Raw genomic sequence first — 14,550 nt, 5'->3', positions numbered from 1 at the left:
GTGCACCTGACCTGTGTCACTCTGCCTCTGATCCCGGCATTCCTGGAGGCTGCAACCTGAGCACCTACGCGATGCCAGGCACAATGTGAGGGAACCAGCCCATGTGAAGGCGGCACTTCTCCCCACTTCCGTCCATCATTTTAGTTGACAGCTACCAGCTGCTCAAAGGTTAACATATTAAGAACATACAAAAGACCCCAGCCTTATAAATTAGAAGGAGAAAATGGCAAGCTCACTTTGTGACCTTGCCAATGTACACCCACATCCTGAGGTCCCCCAGCTGGGGCATGGCACCCACCTGCACCCAGATCTGGCTGAAGACAGGCATGGCCCTAGCTATAGCAGGCTGCCAGGGGACAGGAGGGCGGCCAGGGCTCCCCGCGCCCATTCTGCATCCCCGCACCCTCTCCACAGAGAATTTATCCCGAGTATGCCCAAACCAAAAGGCTGCATGGTTCTGAAGTCCCTTCTGACATTAAGAACAAATCCATGAGGGAAGTGGATTTGGCTCAACTGATAGAGCATCCGTCTACCACATGGGAGGTCCGCAGTTCAAACCCAGGGCCTTCTGACCCGCGTGGAGCTGGCCCATGCGCAGTGCTAATGTGCGCAAGGAGTGCCCTGCCACACAGGGGTGTCCCCCGCGTAGGGGAGCCCCATGTGCAAGAAGTGTGCCCCGTAAGAAGAGCTGCCCCACATGAAAAAAGTGCAGTCTGCCTAGGAGTGGGGCTGCACACACTGAGAACTGATGTAGCAAGATGACACAACCCAAAGAGACATAGATTCCTGGTGCCACTGACAAGAATATAAACGGACACAGAACACAACAGTGCATGGACACAGAGAGCAGACAACTGGGGGCAGGGGGAAGGGGGAGAGAAAATAAAAAATAAATCTTAAATTTAAAAAAAGGAACAAATCCATGAGTGGGGGAGAAGGGGTATATGGGAGTCCCCTGTATTCCCCCCCGTGCATTTTGCATGCTATCTGCTGTGTCCATTCGCTGTGTGTTCTTCTGTGTCTGTATTTATTTATTTATTCACCCCCACCCTAGTGGCTTCCTTGTTGTCTGCTCTCTGTGTCCATTCACTGCGCACTCTTCTGTGAATTTTTGCTTGTCTCCCTTTTTCTGTTGCGTCACCTTGCTGAGTCGGCTCTCCGCAGCGCCTGGGCCTGTGGCATCACGGGCGAGCCTGCCTTCTCAAAGAGGCCCCAGGACGGAAACCCAGGGCCTCCCGTATGGTAGACGGGAGCCCATTTGATTGAGCCACGGCCGCTTTCCCCCTCTGTATTTTTGATGTAACTTTTCTGTAGTTTAAAATTTCCTTAAAAGTAAGTTAAAAAGCAAAAGAAAGAATAAATCCCATTGTTCCTGTGTTAAGCACACTATTTTATTCTATGGCACCCTACTTCCTCTAACATGGGTGACTCCCGCAGGGTGCCCAGGCTCCCTCGGCAGCTGTGCCTGCAGGGAAGGCAGCCCCATCCTGGAGACGTCCTGCAGCTGCAGAACCAATGACAGCGGTGTCAGCTGGTCTCTCACATGTCATCATCCGTCATTTCGCCGAAGTACAACTGGCAGTGAGTGTGTCCCCTGGGTGGCAGGGGTGGGGGTGAGGCAGCCCCTCAAGAACGCTGCAGACACGGGAGCAGCCTGGGGTGCCTGCCGCTGCCTCATTCTCCTGGTGAATGTGGTCATTCTTACAAAGTGGCAAAAACAAAACCCAAACCTCACAACTGGGTGAAAAACGGCCCCCAAAATAACACCGAGAGCCGGGGGTGGGGATGGGGACGGAAGGGATGTAGAGAGAAAGCAGCAGTTGCGCTAAGAGGGGCTGGCACCTCCGCGGGCCATGGGCGGGGTCCTCCCTCTGCTTTTCACGGACAGTAGATTTCCCGTGAAATTCCTCCAGCAAGCGCTCCAGTGAGAGGAAGAAGGACTCTTCAGTGGGGAGAAGAAAAATTAGTTCTGTGACGTGAAGCTGGGCAGGGAGGCGCACGGCTCTCCATTTGGATACGTCAGGGGAGAGCCAGAATCCTGAGCCGTCAGGGCCACCTTCAAGACTTAGGATCCAGAGACGCCTGCCCCTGACGCAGCAAACAAGGGGATGGTCTCCAGTCTGTCCCAAGGAGCGATAACCTGAGGCCCGTGGTCCTATTCTGGTCCCTACAAATTCCACCCCTGGTTCAGGCTCCTCGCAGGGCTCAGCAGCCCCGAGCATCTCAGATAACTCTGGTCCCAACAATTTCTCCTTGTGCTGTGTTCCCAGCCAAACCAGGAAATACCCACATCTGCGTTCAGCTCAGGGTACCAGTTCCATTCAGGGAGTTTTCTCATTTACAGTTGGCTGAGACTAATGTGAAAATGAGTCTACGTTCTCTGAGATATATTAACTCTAGGAGATGTTGACGGAAACTAATTTGGGAATAAGAATTTCCCCTGGATAATCAAAATCCAAATAATTCAGGTAATAAAAGTTGACAGCAGACAGGCATAGTTAGAAGACTACATCCGCTAGAACGGGACACAAGAAGTATGCTGTCAAGATATCAGTTATGATTATAATCACATTACGACCGGCCAACGCCCACCACTGTCAAACTGAGAGTCGCAACACTCAGAACCTCTGCTGCTGCATAGCAGCTTCCCAGCTGCGGCCTGGGAACAGCGACAAAGCCTGAGGACAGTGGGGGGTGCTCATCTCCTCCAGAGAGCTGACTGGAACGTCAATAATGCCAAGTGTCCCAGAGAGGAAGTCATCCCACAAACAGGGCCTCAGGCCTCAGGAGGAGTTGGGGAAGCACCCTGGGCACTCCCTGCACAGTCACCCCCGTGGGCAGGTCCCTGACAGGTCGGCAGGCTTTGAAAGCCCCTGGGCTCAAGTCTCTGAAAGAAATGAATTGTTGTTTTTGCAGGGGTGGACTTAGAAGCCGCACCTTTACATTTAACTTTACCAGGGTAAATATTGGTTAAAGCAGGCAAGCACTGGGTGCAATTTTGTAAAATGGAGAATAAAATCAATTTTGACAATTGCATGGAGCTAAAATATGCTGAACAATGTTGACCAGATGGATTTTTCTTAAACAGTAGTTAGGAGGTGAGTACTTTGCATTACGGTAAATGGGGGCAGTCTAAGCTAGTCAATATGGTTTCAGATGCTTTTTTAAACTATTTAGCTTTAAAATAGTGATATATATGGGATAGACAGATATTTATCATGGGAAATTACTTGATAGGCAATTCATCCAGAAAGCAAACCAGGCCCTTTCAGGCTTACTAGAGACTCAAAGGAAAGCTCTGAAAAACAATCCACTTAACAACCAACTGTAGTCATGATGTCTTTTCTGTTTCTTTGTCCCTTGGAGATACTTTAACCTTTTCCATGATGTCAGAAACAATGGATTATGACTTCAATTGGGGAATAACCAGCTGGGGAAAATGAAGTTGTTCAAATAAGATGAAACAGCTCGAGGTTGAATACAGAAACAGAGACACACACATGGCAGAGCAGATTACTGATTCAGGGGTTCACAACTGCATTTTTCTACAGCCTCCCTGGAAGCAGGCGGCAGTTTCTTAAAATTCTGCCTTATGTGGATCTCAAGGAACAAATTTGGGGTGGTTTGGTGCCAGTGTTCTCCCTGGCAGCATATTCTTGGGAGTCTTGCTCGACCACATTTTAAAAAAAAATTCACCCAGGATTTGCTATGTCTATCATATTTGAGGTCAGGGACTCCTTTTTCTCCTCTCTCAGCTGGGGGACGAGGAGTGGGGGTTAATGGATCTGGTTACCCCGTCAGAGCCCTGCCAGCTGCTGAGCGTCAGAGGAGAGATTGGGACTCCAGAGGGCTTGTCTCTTCCTCAGGTTCCCTGAGTTACGCAGTTTTTGAACCCCTACCCTGGAGACTTAAAAGCAACCCTGGAAAAGACAAAGCTCTAGGAAACATTCACATTTGATGTTGAGTGGGGCAGGTTCTCAAAGAAGGCTAAATGGAGGAGGCGGCACCATTTTCCCACTGAAATCGCTCACGACAGAAGCAGTGAGGTTTAAATCTTTCGGTCCCACTGACTTCAGCACGGCCACCTGTCCTGCAACGTTCCTTCCCAAGGGCTCCTGTGTGCCAGGCGGCACTGGGCAGACCATCTCACAAAGTCCACACCCTGTCTGACCTAGGCGCACTTCTCAATGATTCAGTCAGCAGAGAGTTTCAGCAACAAAATAAATGAAGCTGCAGAGGAAAGCTTAACTCACCTCTCTTCCAACATAACTGTTCAATCTGGAAAATGGAGATAGTTTCCAGTCGGTCAATGGAGTTGCTCAATTTTCATGCTACTTAGTAGATAGCACTTTGTTTATTGATAGGGCAATCTGGTATCTTAAAAAAGCAATGGAGGCGGTGGACTTGGCCCAGTGGTCAGGGCGTCCGTCTACCACATGGGAAGTCCGCGGTTCAAACCCCGGGCCTCCTTGACCCGTGTGGAGCTGGCCATGTGCAGCGCTGATATGCGCAAGGAGTGCCCTGCCATGCAGGGATGTCCCCCGCGTAGGGGAGCCCCACGCGCAAGGAGTGCGCCCCGTAAGGAGAACCGCCCAGCGCGAAGGAGAGTGCAGCCTGCCCAGGAATGGTGCCGCACACACGGAGAACTGACACAATAAGATGACATAACAAAAAGAAACAGATTCCTGTGCCGCTCACAACAACAGAAGCGGACAAAGAAGATGCAGCAAATAGACACAAAGAGCAGACAACTGGGGTGGGGAGGGGAAGGGGAGAGAAATAAATAAATAAATCTTTAAGAAAAAAAAAACCAATGGAGGTGGTCAAAAGTTTTTAAATCACCATATACTTAGGAAAATTAACTAATGCCTTATATTTAAGCACACAAGGTAAGTTTCCTTACCTGTAAAATGGGGAGAACAATACCTATCTCACAGAATTGTTGTGAGGATAAGGGAAAAAGTGCTGCACTGTAAACTGCAGAGCATGCCGTAAGTGAGCAGGTTTTTATGTGCTGTTTAGGCAAGTGACTAAAATTAACTTGCATTCCATGAGTCAGGTAACAGACAGATAGAGAGTTCAGGAAAAAAGGTCCCCAAGAAATCAGGCGGGGATTATTTTCCCAAGAAAAATCCACATGGAAGTAATCCTGATTTTTCTAATAATTACTAGATGTGCTTGGATATACTGACTCATAAAAGAATTTGTTATGCTAATTAGAATCTTTCAAGTTTCAGAATCCTAATACCTGCAACTCAGCTTCCATATTCCATTCCTTAATTTTTACAAAGAATGTCATCAAGCAAGGCTAAATGTGACAGAAGATAGGAAAGCAAGTTTAGCTGAAGAGATGACATTTCAGGTGGGGCAAGATATTTCTTATGTGCCAGAGGGAAAAAAAAATAATAAAGGTTTTCTTTTGGGAGGGGATTTTCAAGAGGGTTTAAGAGGAAATATCAGGATGTAGATTTGATTTAATTTCCTAATTAAGCCTGTTCAGAAAACAGGAGTCAGAGAGATCAGGTGACTTGCATAAGGCCACAGGCCGAGGCCTCACTGAAATGGCATCCGGGTCTCCTGATGCGGAGTTCAGCAACACCTGTGTCACCCATGATTTGCTGGCAAGTCAAATGGGTGGTTTATATACTGACTTTTAGAGGCAGGGGTGCTTTGGCCACGGGCACCTACTTCTCCCAGAACTTTAATGTATACTGTAACAGAATCTCATTCATTCACTCATCTGTCCTCGATTCACTGAACAAACAAATCATGGAGTGCCTGTGTGTGCCAGGCACTGTGTTATATACACCAAGGGATAGGACTGGAGTTCTGCAAATATCAAGGATAATGTCAGCAATATATAATTCGTGCTTGCTGTACAATAAAATGACAAGGTGAATTAAAGACTGGAGTTAAATTCTGAAGTTTTTATTATCTGTGGGTAAAGCATGTTGGAGGGCGGAGTATATGCCTAATGCTTAATTTAATAAGCAATCCAAAGGCATGGCACGCGGAGTCGCAGCTCCGTGAAGCACACCTCCACCACTGCTATTTGTCTAATGAATACTCCTGGGCACTCTTTAGATTGAAAGATGGTTCATTAGATTTGTGCATCTGCCCTTCTCAGCAATCTGTTGTGTATCTGATGAAGGCAGAAAAAAAACAAGAGCCTATCATTTTTGGGTACATTATGAGTAACTTGGCTTCCAGTGATTACAAAGTCGTAAGGGCCCAGGCTGTCTACTTTCAGGAAAATACGTTTGTCTGAATCACTCTCTCTTCTTTCTCATTTCCACTCATCTGGGAAATCTCAAGTACCAGCTTTTTTTTCAAAGTAATCACTTAATACATTATATGCAAGCTATAAAAATAAGCACATTTTTAAGCTATCAAAAAGTAAGCCTCCTTAATCACCGGACATTGTAAATCCTCACAGGGCCCACTTGATGGAATAGAGGAGAGTATGGGCCATGATGTGAACCAATGTATATGAGGTGCAGAGGTGCCCAAAGATGTACTTACCAAATCCAATGGATGTGTCATGATGATGGGAACGAGTGTTGTTGGGGGGGGGGAGAGGGGGGGGTGGGGGGGTGGGGTTGAATGGGACCTCACATATATATTTTTAATGTAATATTATTACAAAGTCAATAAAAAATAAAAAAAATTAAAAAAAAAAAAAAAAAAAGTAAGCCTCTTGAAATCTGGCTCAAAAATCACTTCCTTGAAGTTTTCCCCTTTTACCCCAATCAAATCAATCACTACTTCTTCTGGGCTCCCATCGTATTTTATACTTCTATCCCAATCTGCCCCAATCTGCCATGTGTGCTGGCTAGCTGTTGTGTAGTAGAGGATATAAACGCTTGAAAGGCACAGAAAACATTTTTTTTTCTCTTCGCCCTTCTCTCTGTACCTGCTATACAGGACATACTAATAAAAGTGCTGAAATGAATTAATTCATTAAAGGTAGATTTCCCTAAATAGGGCCCTAAACTATTACTCAATCATTTGCCACCCTTCAATATTTATTCAAGGCCCCTGGCTCTTGGCATGGCAAAGAAGAGAGGGAACAGAGGCTGGGGTGCAAACATGAACATGAAAAGGTCCTTGCCCTCACACGACTATGCTCAAAGGAGGGGAACCAGCCGCCCTCCCCCTCACACTCTCTCTGGAGGCCAAGCACGATGGTTCCAGAGATGCTCTCCGAAGGGAGCGTATGTATTCAGGCAGTGCCTTGACGAGAAATAACCCCTCTAAAAGGTTCTTTCACTTCTCTTATGGAGAAACCTGACATGTAATTTTTTTAAATGTTATGTTTAGTGGCTTCTTCTCTGAAATCCCAGTCTTGAACAAAGAAATGGCCAAGAAACTTTGGTTCGTCATACGCAATCTTTAAAGGGTTTGCTCCCTCCACCTGGTAGAATGTCAAGTGGAGATGGGTAACTGATGTCTTTGAGGTGAGGCACCTCAGTCACCTTTCTCCCACCTCTTATTTAATTTGGCAAATATGTAATAAAACAAAGGTCTGGAATTGAGTACTTATTTCAGGTGGGCTGGAAATTCAAGTGGTCAAGATGGTGGGGACAACTCGTAAGACTAGAACTCAGCTGTGTTAAATTGACCTAGCAAAAACACCTGAGTCAGAAGAGGCTCCAGCTTAAATGGTGGCTTATATGGGAAGATAATGGATTTATTCATATATTCAAAGACTTGGCACTAAGCACTGTTGATATGCTAGTCTGTGTTGAGTAAGAGAGATGAGCCAACAGCCCTTGACTTCAAGGCTCTGGGAGCTCTAGTTGATGAACCAGCTACACTAATAAATAATTAAAATACAGTGATGTGATCACTATGGAGATCTGAGGAAGCTACAACAGCAGCTCACAGGAGGTGGAGATCAAGTCTACCTGAAGTATTAGGAAAGAACTGATCATGCCTAATCATTATTGGAATAAAAGAGGTATTTTCATCTGAGACTCTGGATAATTCTGCAGCTAGCAACTTATGGATGAGGAAGATAAAGAGAGAATCATTCATTGAAAAAATATTTGATAGCCTACCTTGTCCTGGAAACTGTGCTACGTTGCTGGTATTGAAGTATATGCACATAAATAAACATATACACACACAGATACACATGCACACATACACGCATACATAGACACATATATACGATTCTAGCATTCCTTTATAGTTATGACTACTCATTTAAAATGCAAAAATTCCAAGTTTCCAAATATTTCACTACTTCAAAAGAGAGTGGCATATATTTGATCTCTGAAAGACGCCAACAGTAAAACTTTCCACATCCCCCCTAAGAGACAAGTGGAAGACAACTGTGACAAAATGCTAAACTCACTGATTCCATATCACTTTAATGCTGCCATGACAAAGAAAACTGCAAAGCCCAAGAAACTTTCAGAAGGACAGAAAATCCCTAAACAGATCTCAGTGGTGTCAGATTCTCTAACAGCCCTTTTAGATGTATACTCAAGCCTCAAAGGACTGATACCTTTAAATAATAGTTCTCAGAATTTCCTGTGAATAAATGTTTTCTTCTACAGTTGGTAGAACAACTGCTGGCTTTTGAGAACCTACCGTCCTGCCAGACCCTGACATGGTTCAATACTGCCAGACACCGAGAAGCCCTAGACATTGGTTTTCTTCTGTCCTGCAGGCACACGGGAACATACTCATTCATAACCCTTGGACTGCCTTCAAGAAGACGACACGGCTGCTGTGAGCAGCTGTTCGTTTATATACTGAAGAAATGACTAACATGAGATTCTTTTTCATCTTTCGGCTTTAAGAGGAGCATTTATCATAAAGGGTGGTGAGCAAAGGTTAATACACTGTAGTCCTCTCAGAAGCATCTGTGGGAAAATGGGGAAAATGCCAACTGTTTGCAAAGGGGTCTCTGGAGAGCATCAATTGAAGCACTGAGCTGGGTTTTATCAGCATCTGATCAATACACCTACCAATAAGGTGAGGCTGTGTTCTGGCAGCATCCCATACTGCTCAATGAGCTTCTCTCGGGTCCGGCTGGGGAGCTCCGGGAGCCTCTCCCGGATCTGGTCAACGTTGATCACCTGCTGCGAGTCCACGCCTGCAGGCAGAGACGCGGTGTCATAGAGCAACAGCGGCGGCAAGTTGGGTTCTGGCATGAACCTGGGCAGAGAGAGGAGGCCGGGGCAAATTGGGAGTGTTTGGTTTGGTGAGGAAAAATGATCTATCATTAACGTAAATGGTTCTGTGTTTAGATGCCATCGTCCTTGCAAAGTTTTCTAATATCCTATATTGGCAAGTCTCCCTGTTTTCCAGGATCTAGTCCTTGCGCCAGTGTAATCTACATGTCATAACCAACAACTCTGCCACTCTTTGTGCTGATAGAGTAATGGTGGTGTGAACTCAGCATAACAGAGTCGAAGCCACACTATGATACATAAGTGTGGGTAAAGTATATATTCATAAGGTTGGCTGGAAAAAATCAGACCAAATGGGAGCAATTCCCTTATTAGGAAGAATGAGGATTTCCTCCCATATGTTGACTTTGACTATTTTATTGCAGTATTTGTGTAATAAATGAAAAGCCTAAAAAAAACCTGCCTGCCCTACTTGAGAAGGAGAATAAATAGATTTTGCCTTACTCTGAGACAAAGCTGGCCCTCCCTCAGTTGTACCCCAGCTCTGTTTTCTCTCAACGCATGCTTGTCTAGGGTTTCTGTAAAAGCAGGTGACACAGAACAAATGTGGGCTCCAAAGAAATAAGTTAGACGTGGAAGTGACCCATCACCTCAATGCCAAATCTGTTTATGACTCAGCCTGCTTTTGAAGGCCAGAGGAAACCAAAGTGCAGCTTCCTGAGTCCAACCGCCTCATAGCCTCAGGGATCCAGCTGGAGCCACTGGCCAAGTTAGAAGCAAAATTCCAAGACAGTAGCATAGATAGAGCAGGGAGCAATGCAGAAGAACAAAAAGGTTCTTGGGAAGAACAGACTGACTCTAGATGATCACAATAATTAAAATAATCCTGGCTTTGACAGAACACATGAAAAGGAATGCTTCAGAGTGAGGTTTGCTCTATGGTTTATGGGCTGCTTCCTTCCTATAGAATGATGCTATGTTTGTTTCTCATTGACAGCAATAGCTGCACTTAGATTCCCTGCACTTCACATGGGAAACATCAACTGGCCTCAATAACTTTGTTGCTTGAGTGTTCAGTCTTTGCAATCTGCTAAACCCAAGGGGGTAAAGGCTCATTTTCAATCAACATTATTCTTATTACTTGCTCTATTCATGGGTCTCTTACTAATTTCTCAATTAAAGAATATCCTCTGAAGTTTTCAGGGAAATACCATGAACAGATACATCTCTTTCCTCACTTCTTGTCAAGGACCTTCAGTATAGGACTCAATTTGTTACTGAACATAAGAATCAGAATAGCTTAGGCCCGACCTCAGTGGATAGACTTTCCGCTCTGACAACTCTGACAGGCTGGCGAGTGAACAGGTGTCTTCCAACAGTTGGATCCAGTCCAGCAAGCCACTCTTAGGCTACTGACTCAGGAAAATATTACTTCTCTTGGTACACACATCAAATAGAGAGTCTAAATTTTTCATCATGCAACAGCAATAGCAAGAAGTGGTTCCTAAAAACTAGTCAGGATCATTATGTTGATATTTCAGTGGCTTTAATATGTTAATTCCAACACTGTAATGGTATTTTGAAAAGAGGAGTGGCCACCTGTAGTCTTGTTTTCCTTCTTTGTCTCTCATGGGCACGGTGCACCTACAACAGTTAAATGAGAAAATGTTAAGGAAACATCACGCACAGCACTGGCCAGCACACGTGCCAGGGGGCTGCCCCGCTGGCAAGGGAGGCACACACATGCGAGTGCTTCAGCCTTCCAAAGGGCATACTTACATGAACACATTTTAAAAATAACAATAAAGGAAAGAGCACTGTTTAAAATGATTAAAAACAAGAAAAGGAAAATGCTTCAATGTTTCCAACTTTTACCCAGCTCAAATTCTAGGCTCTCAAGCTTTTTTCAGTCTTCTGCTAAAAGCATAAAATCCTCACAATTTAGATTCAGAAAATTAGTGTCAATGTTACCTAAACAACAACCCTCTACAACCAGGTCATAGCTCTCTTCTACATCTAGCTTAAGATGGTAAAGATCTAATAGATTATGCAGGAAATAAAAATTATTGCAGCAAAGCAGGCAAACTGGAGCAAGGGAAGGTCCAGAATCAGACTAAGTAAGCACTTACGTACAGTTTAAACTCTCAGCATCCCTACAGGGTATATTATACCCCAGCAGGAAACAGTCTTTTTCTAATTTCACTAAGCCAGACACTGAAGTGCATAGAAGCTCAGTTCCCTCTTCAAGTCACGCGCTTCTCTGCCGCAGGGCCCAGGCTCTAGGTCAGGCCTCTCTTGCCCCCACCCTCATCCCAGCTGCCCTTGAGAGGCTTTTCAACAAAACTCACCCCAACTTGTAATCAAACGATCGAGTTTCATTTAGAATTTCACCTCCATTCTCAAGTTCATGGATTTGCCTCTGAATTTCATAGTCTAAGGAAAACACAGTCACTTAGTATGATATTTTAGAATTTTGATTATATCTTTCATTCAGTCAGGCAATAATTAGAAATCTTTTTTCAATCTTTCAATAAAAATACAATCAGGAATAGGACGGCGTATAGTAATTCTCTTACATGTGATACTGTCTTCTCACCTCCATTACAGAATAATGGTGCTGAAAAGGGCCTTAGGAATCCCTTCAGTCCTATTCCCTCATTTTTTGAGAAAGCTCAAAGTTTAGAGAGATTATAACAACTAACTATAGATAAAACAACGTAGCTGGGACAAATATCTAGGTCTAATGGCCCAGATCTATGGTGCTGTTGTGGATGGACTTCAAGAGGTTCTGGTACCTCCTTAAATGATATACAAAGTCGGGTATATGCATATGTACATTTTTTTTGGAAAGAAGGTCCAGAATTTTCATATTTTAAAAGGGATCTGTGGGAAGCGATTCTGGCTCAACAGATAGAATGTCCGCCTAAAACATGGGAGGTCCAGGGTTCAAACCCAGGCCTCCTGACCCATATGATGAGCTGGCCCATGCGCAATGCTGATGTGCACTAGGAGTGCCATGCCATTCAGGGGTGTCCCCCATGTAGGGGAGCCCCATGCACAAGGAGTGTACCCCGTAAGGAGAGCCGCCCAGTGCAAAAAAAGCACAGACTGCCCAGGAGTGGTGTTGCACACACGGAGAGCTGACACAGCAAGATGACACAACAAAAAAGAGATGCAGTTTCCCAGTGCTGCTGACAAGAATACAAGCAGACACAGAAGAACACACAGCAAATGGGCATGGACAGCAGACAACTGGGGGTGGGGAAGGGGAGAGAAATAAATAAAAAATAAATCTTAAAAAAAAAATAAAAAAAATAAAAGGGATCTGTGACCCAAAATGATTAAGAATCACTGCTCTATGCCATCTGCCCTCTGCCATAAAACAAGGCAGGCTGTGGTAATCAAAACATAGCCACAATTTCTAAGATTGTTTGCGAAAAGAGCTTTAGCTTCTCCTGCAACTCCCCACTCTACCGTACAACATTTTCATTTGCCCAAACCTAAATCCTTTTATCTGAACTGCTAAAAAGCAGCAAAGCAACATCAAAATATGCCAGTTTTTTCTTCCCATCCCCCCACTCTAATGCTTTCTCTTTGATTGGCACTAGATGCTGGCTAACAGGCCTACCATAGGAAGAGAATTACAGTAGAAAAACGCCTGGCTTGGAGAACTAAACCATAAGAGCAAAGTTTTGGTTCTTCCAATGAGAGTCAGACCAGAGGTCTACCAAGCTCAGAATTCTGTCTGAGATTGCTGCTCCAAAGGGTACTTCATAGGACAAGAGAAGATTAGGGAGAGCCAAAAACAAGCCAGGCGTCTCCTTCATAACTCCATATGGATGACTCTATGTAAAATCTTGTCACTCATTTGTTTTGTTTGTTACCATTATTACCTCCTAGAATAATAAGTCCCAGAACACTTACTTACTACCTACAAGGGGAAGTGGAACTTCACTTCTTTGTTCCAAGCTCCCCCTTCTTAAACTTGGGCTATAAAAGGTTTGTCCTGAACCAAACCTTTTTATGGCTTAGAAACATGGATTGAATCCCCTTTTAGATACAGAAGAGTGTGCCTTCTTTAGTCTGTCTTCATATGGGAACTTTTCCTTCCCCTCCCGTAGGTCAGAATGCTTTAACCATTTTAATGCTTTTTACCAGGAAATGCATAGACCAAGAATGTCTTCACTGAGGCTGGTTGATCATTTCAGGTTCAAGGGGATCATGGTTTTATGAAAGACTAGAATAATCTGTCCTGTATTGGTTCTAATTTTTCTTGACAAGGCCCAAGACTCCATTAAACGTTTTGGCTGTAGCAATACATTCTTGCTCTCTGTGTACACTTGATGGCGTGCTCTTTAAACCCCACTCTTACCTTAGCTTCTCTATTCCTCATAAGAGATCTTTGGTTATGCAGAATATTTTTAGATGTCTGAGATGTCCTCCCCTCAGATTCAGCTATCAATTTCTATGGGACTGCACGAGATGTTTATCTTAATCAACTGTTATACTTTAATTATTATTATATTGTATTTATTATGTATTATTATATATTTATCATCGCTGGTGATCCAATAAGATCGCACATGCAGTTCATTAGTAGAAACATTAAAAAACAGGAAAATGTACTGGCTAATCAATGATGAACAAATATGACTTTAAAAAGTTCAGGCTGGTGGTGGACTTGGCCCAGTGGTTAGGGCGTCTGTCTACCACATGGGAGGTCCACGGTTCAAACCCTGGGCCTCCTTGACCTGTGTGGAGCTGGCCCATGCACAGTGCTGATGCGCACAAGGAGTGCCCTGCCACGAAGGGGTGTCCCTGCATAGGGGAGCCCCATGCGCAAGGAGTGCACCCCATAAGGAGAGCTGCCCAGCACAAAAGAAAGCACAGCCTGCCCAGGAATGGCGCCGCACACACAGAGAACTGACACAACAAGATGACGCAACAAAAAGAAACACAGATTCCTGTGCCGCTGACAACAACAGAAACGGACAAAGAAGACACAGCAAATAGACACAGAGAACAGACAACCAGGGCGGGAGAGGGGGAGGGGAGAGAAATAAATAAATAAATCTTTAAAAAAAAAAAAGTTCAGGCTGGTCAGAAAGAATGAAATAAATGGAAAAACCTAATCAATATATTTTGCATATCCTCCCATAAAAAGGTGGAGTCTATTTCCCCTCCCCTTAAATCTGCTTTGAATTCAAGTTGCTTGAATAGAATGCTTTGGAAGAGACACTGCACGTTCCAGAGCTTAGGCCTCAAGAGGCCTCGAGGCTTCAGCCTCCATCCTCCTGGAGCACTCCCACCGCCCGACAGGAAAGCCCCGGCTGGACCACTGCATAAAGGCTAGGTGGATGGAGAAACAGACACCCAGCATCCAGGCCCCAGACCGGCGAGGCCACCT

General features: G+C 44.7%; 1 protein-coding gene across 1 annotated transcript in view; it reads right to left on the bottom strand.

Moving 5' to 3' along the window:
- Window positions 1-14,550, bottom strand: part of GATB (glutamyl-tRNA amidotransferase subunit B) — a 101,738-nt gene that overhangs the window by 23,463 nt on the left and 63,725 nt on the right. The window contains exons 7-9 of the mRNA XM_004469802.5: window positions 11,492-11,576; window positions 10,743-10,787; window positions 8,979-9,168 (exon numbers count right to left, since the gene is read on the bottom strand). Of these exons, the coding sequence (XP_004469859.1) occupies window positions 8,979-9,168; window positions 10,743-10,787; window positions 11,492-11,576 (320 nt within the window). The remainder of the gene's footprint in view (window positions 1-8,978; window positions 9,169-10,742; window positions 10,788-11,491; window positions 11,577-14,550) is intronic.

The sequence above is a fragment of the Dasypus novemcinctus genome, chromosome 1, assembly GCF_030445035.2.
Source record: "Dasypus novemcinctus isolate mDasNov1 chromosome 1, mDasNov1.1.hap2, whole genome shotgun sequence".
Classification (NCBI taxonomy): domain Eukaryota; kingdom Metazoa; phylum Chordata; class Mammalia; order Cingulata; family Dasypodidae; genus Dasypus; species Dasypus novemcinctus.
Note: the sequence above shows the minus strand (reverse complement) of the source record. Positions and strands in the feature narration are given on the sequence as shown.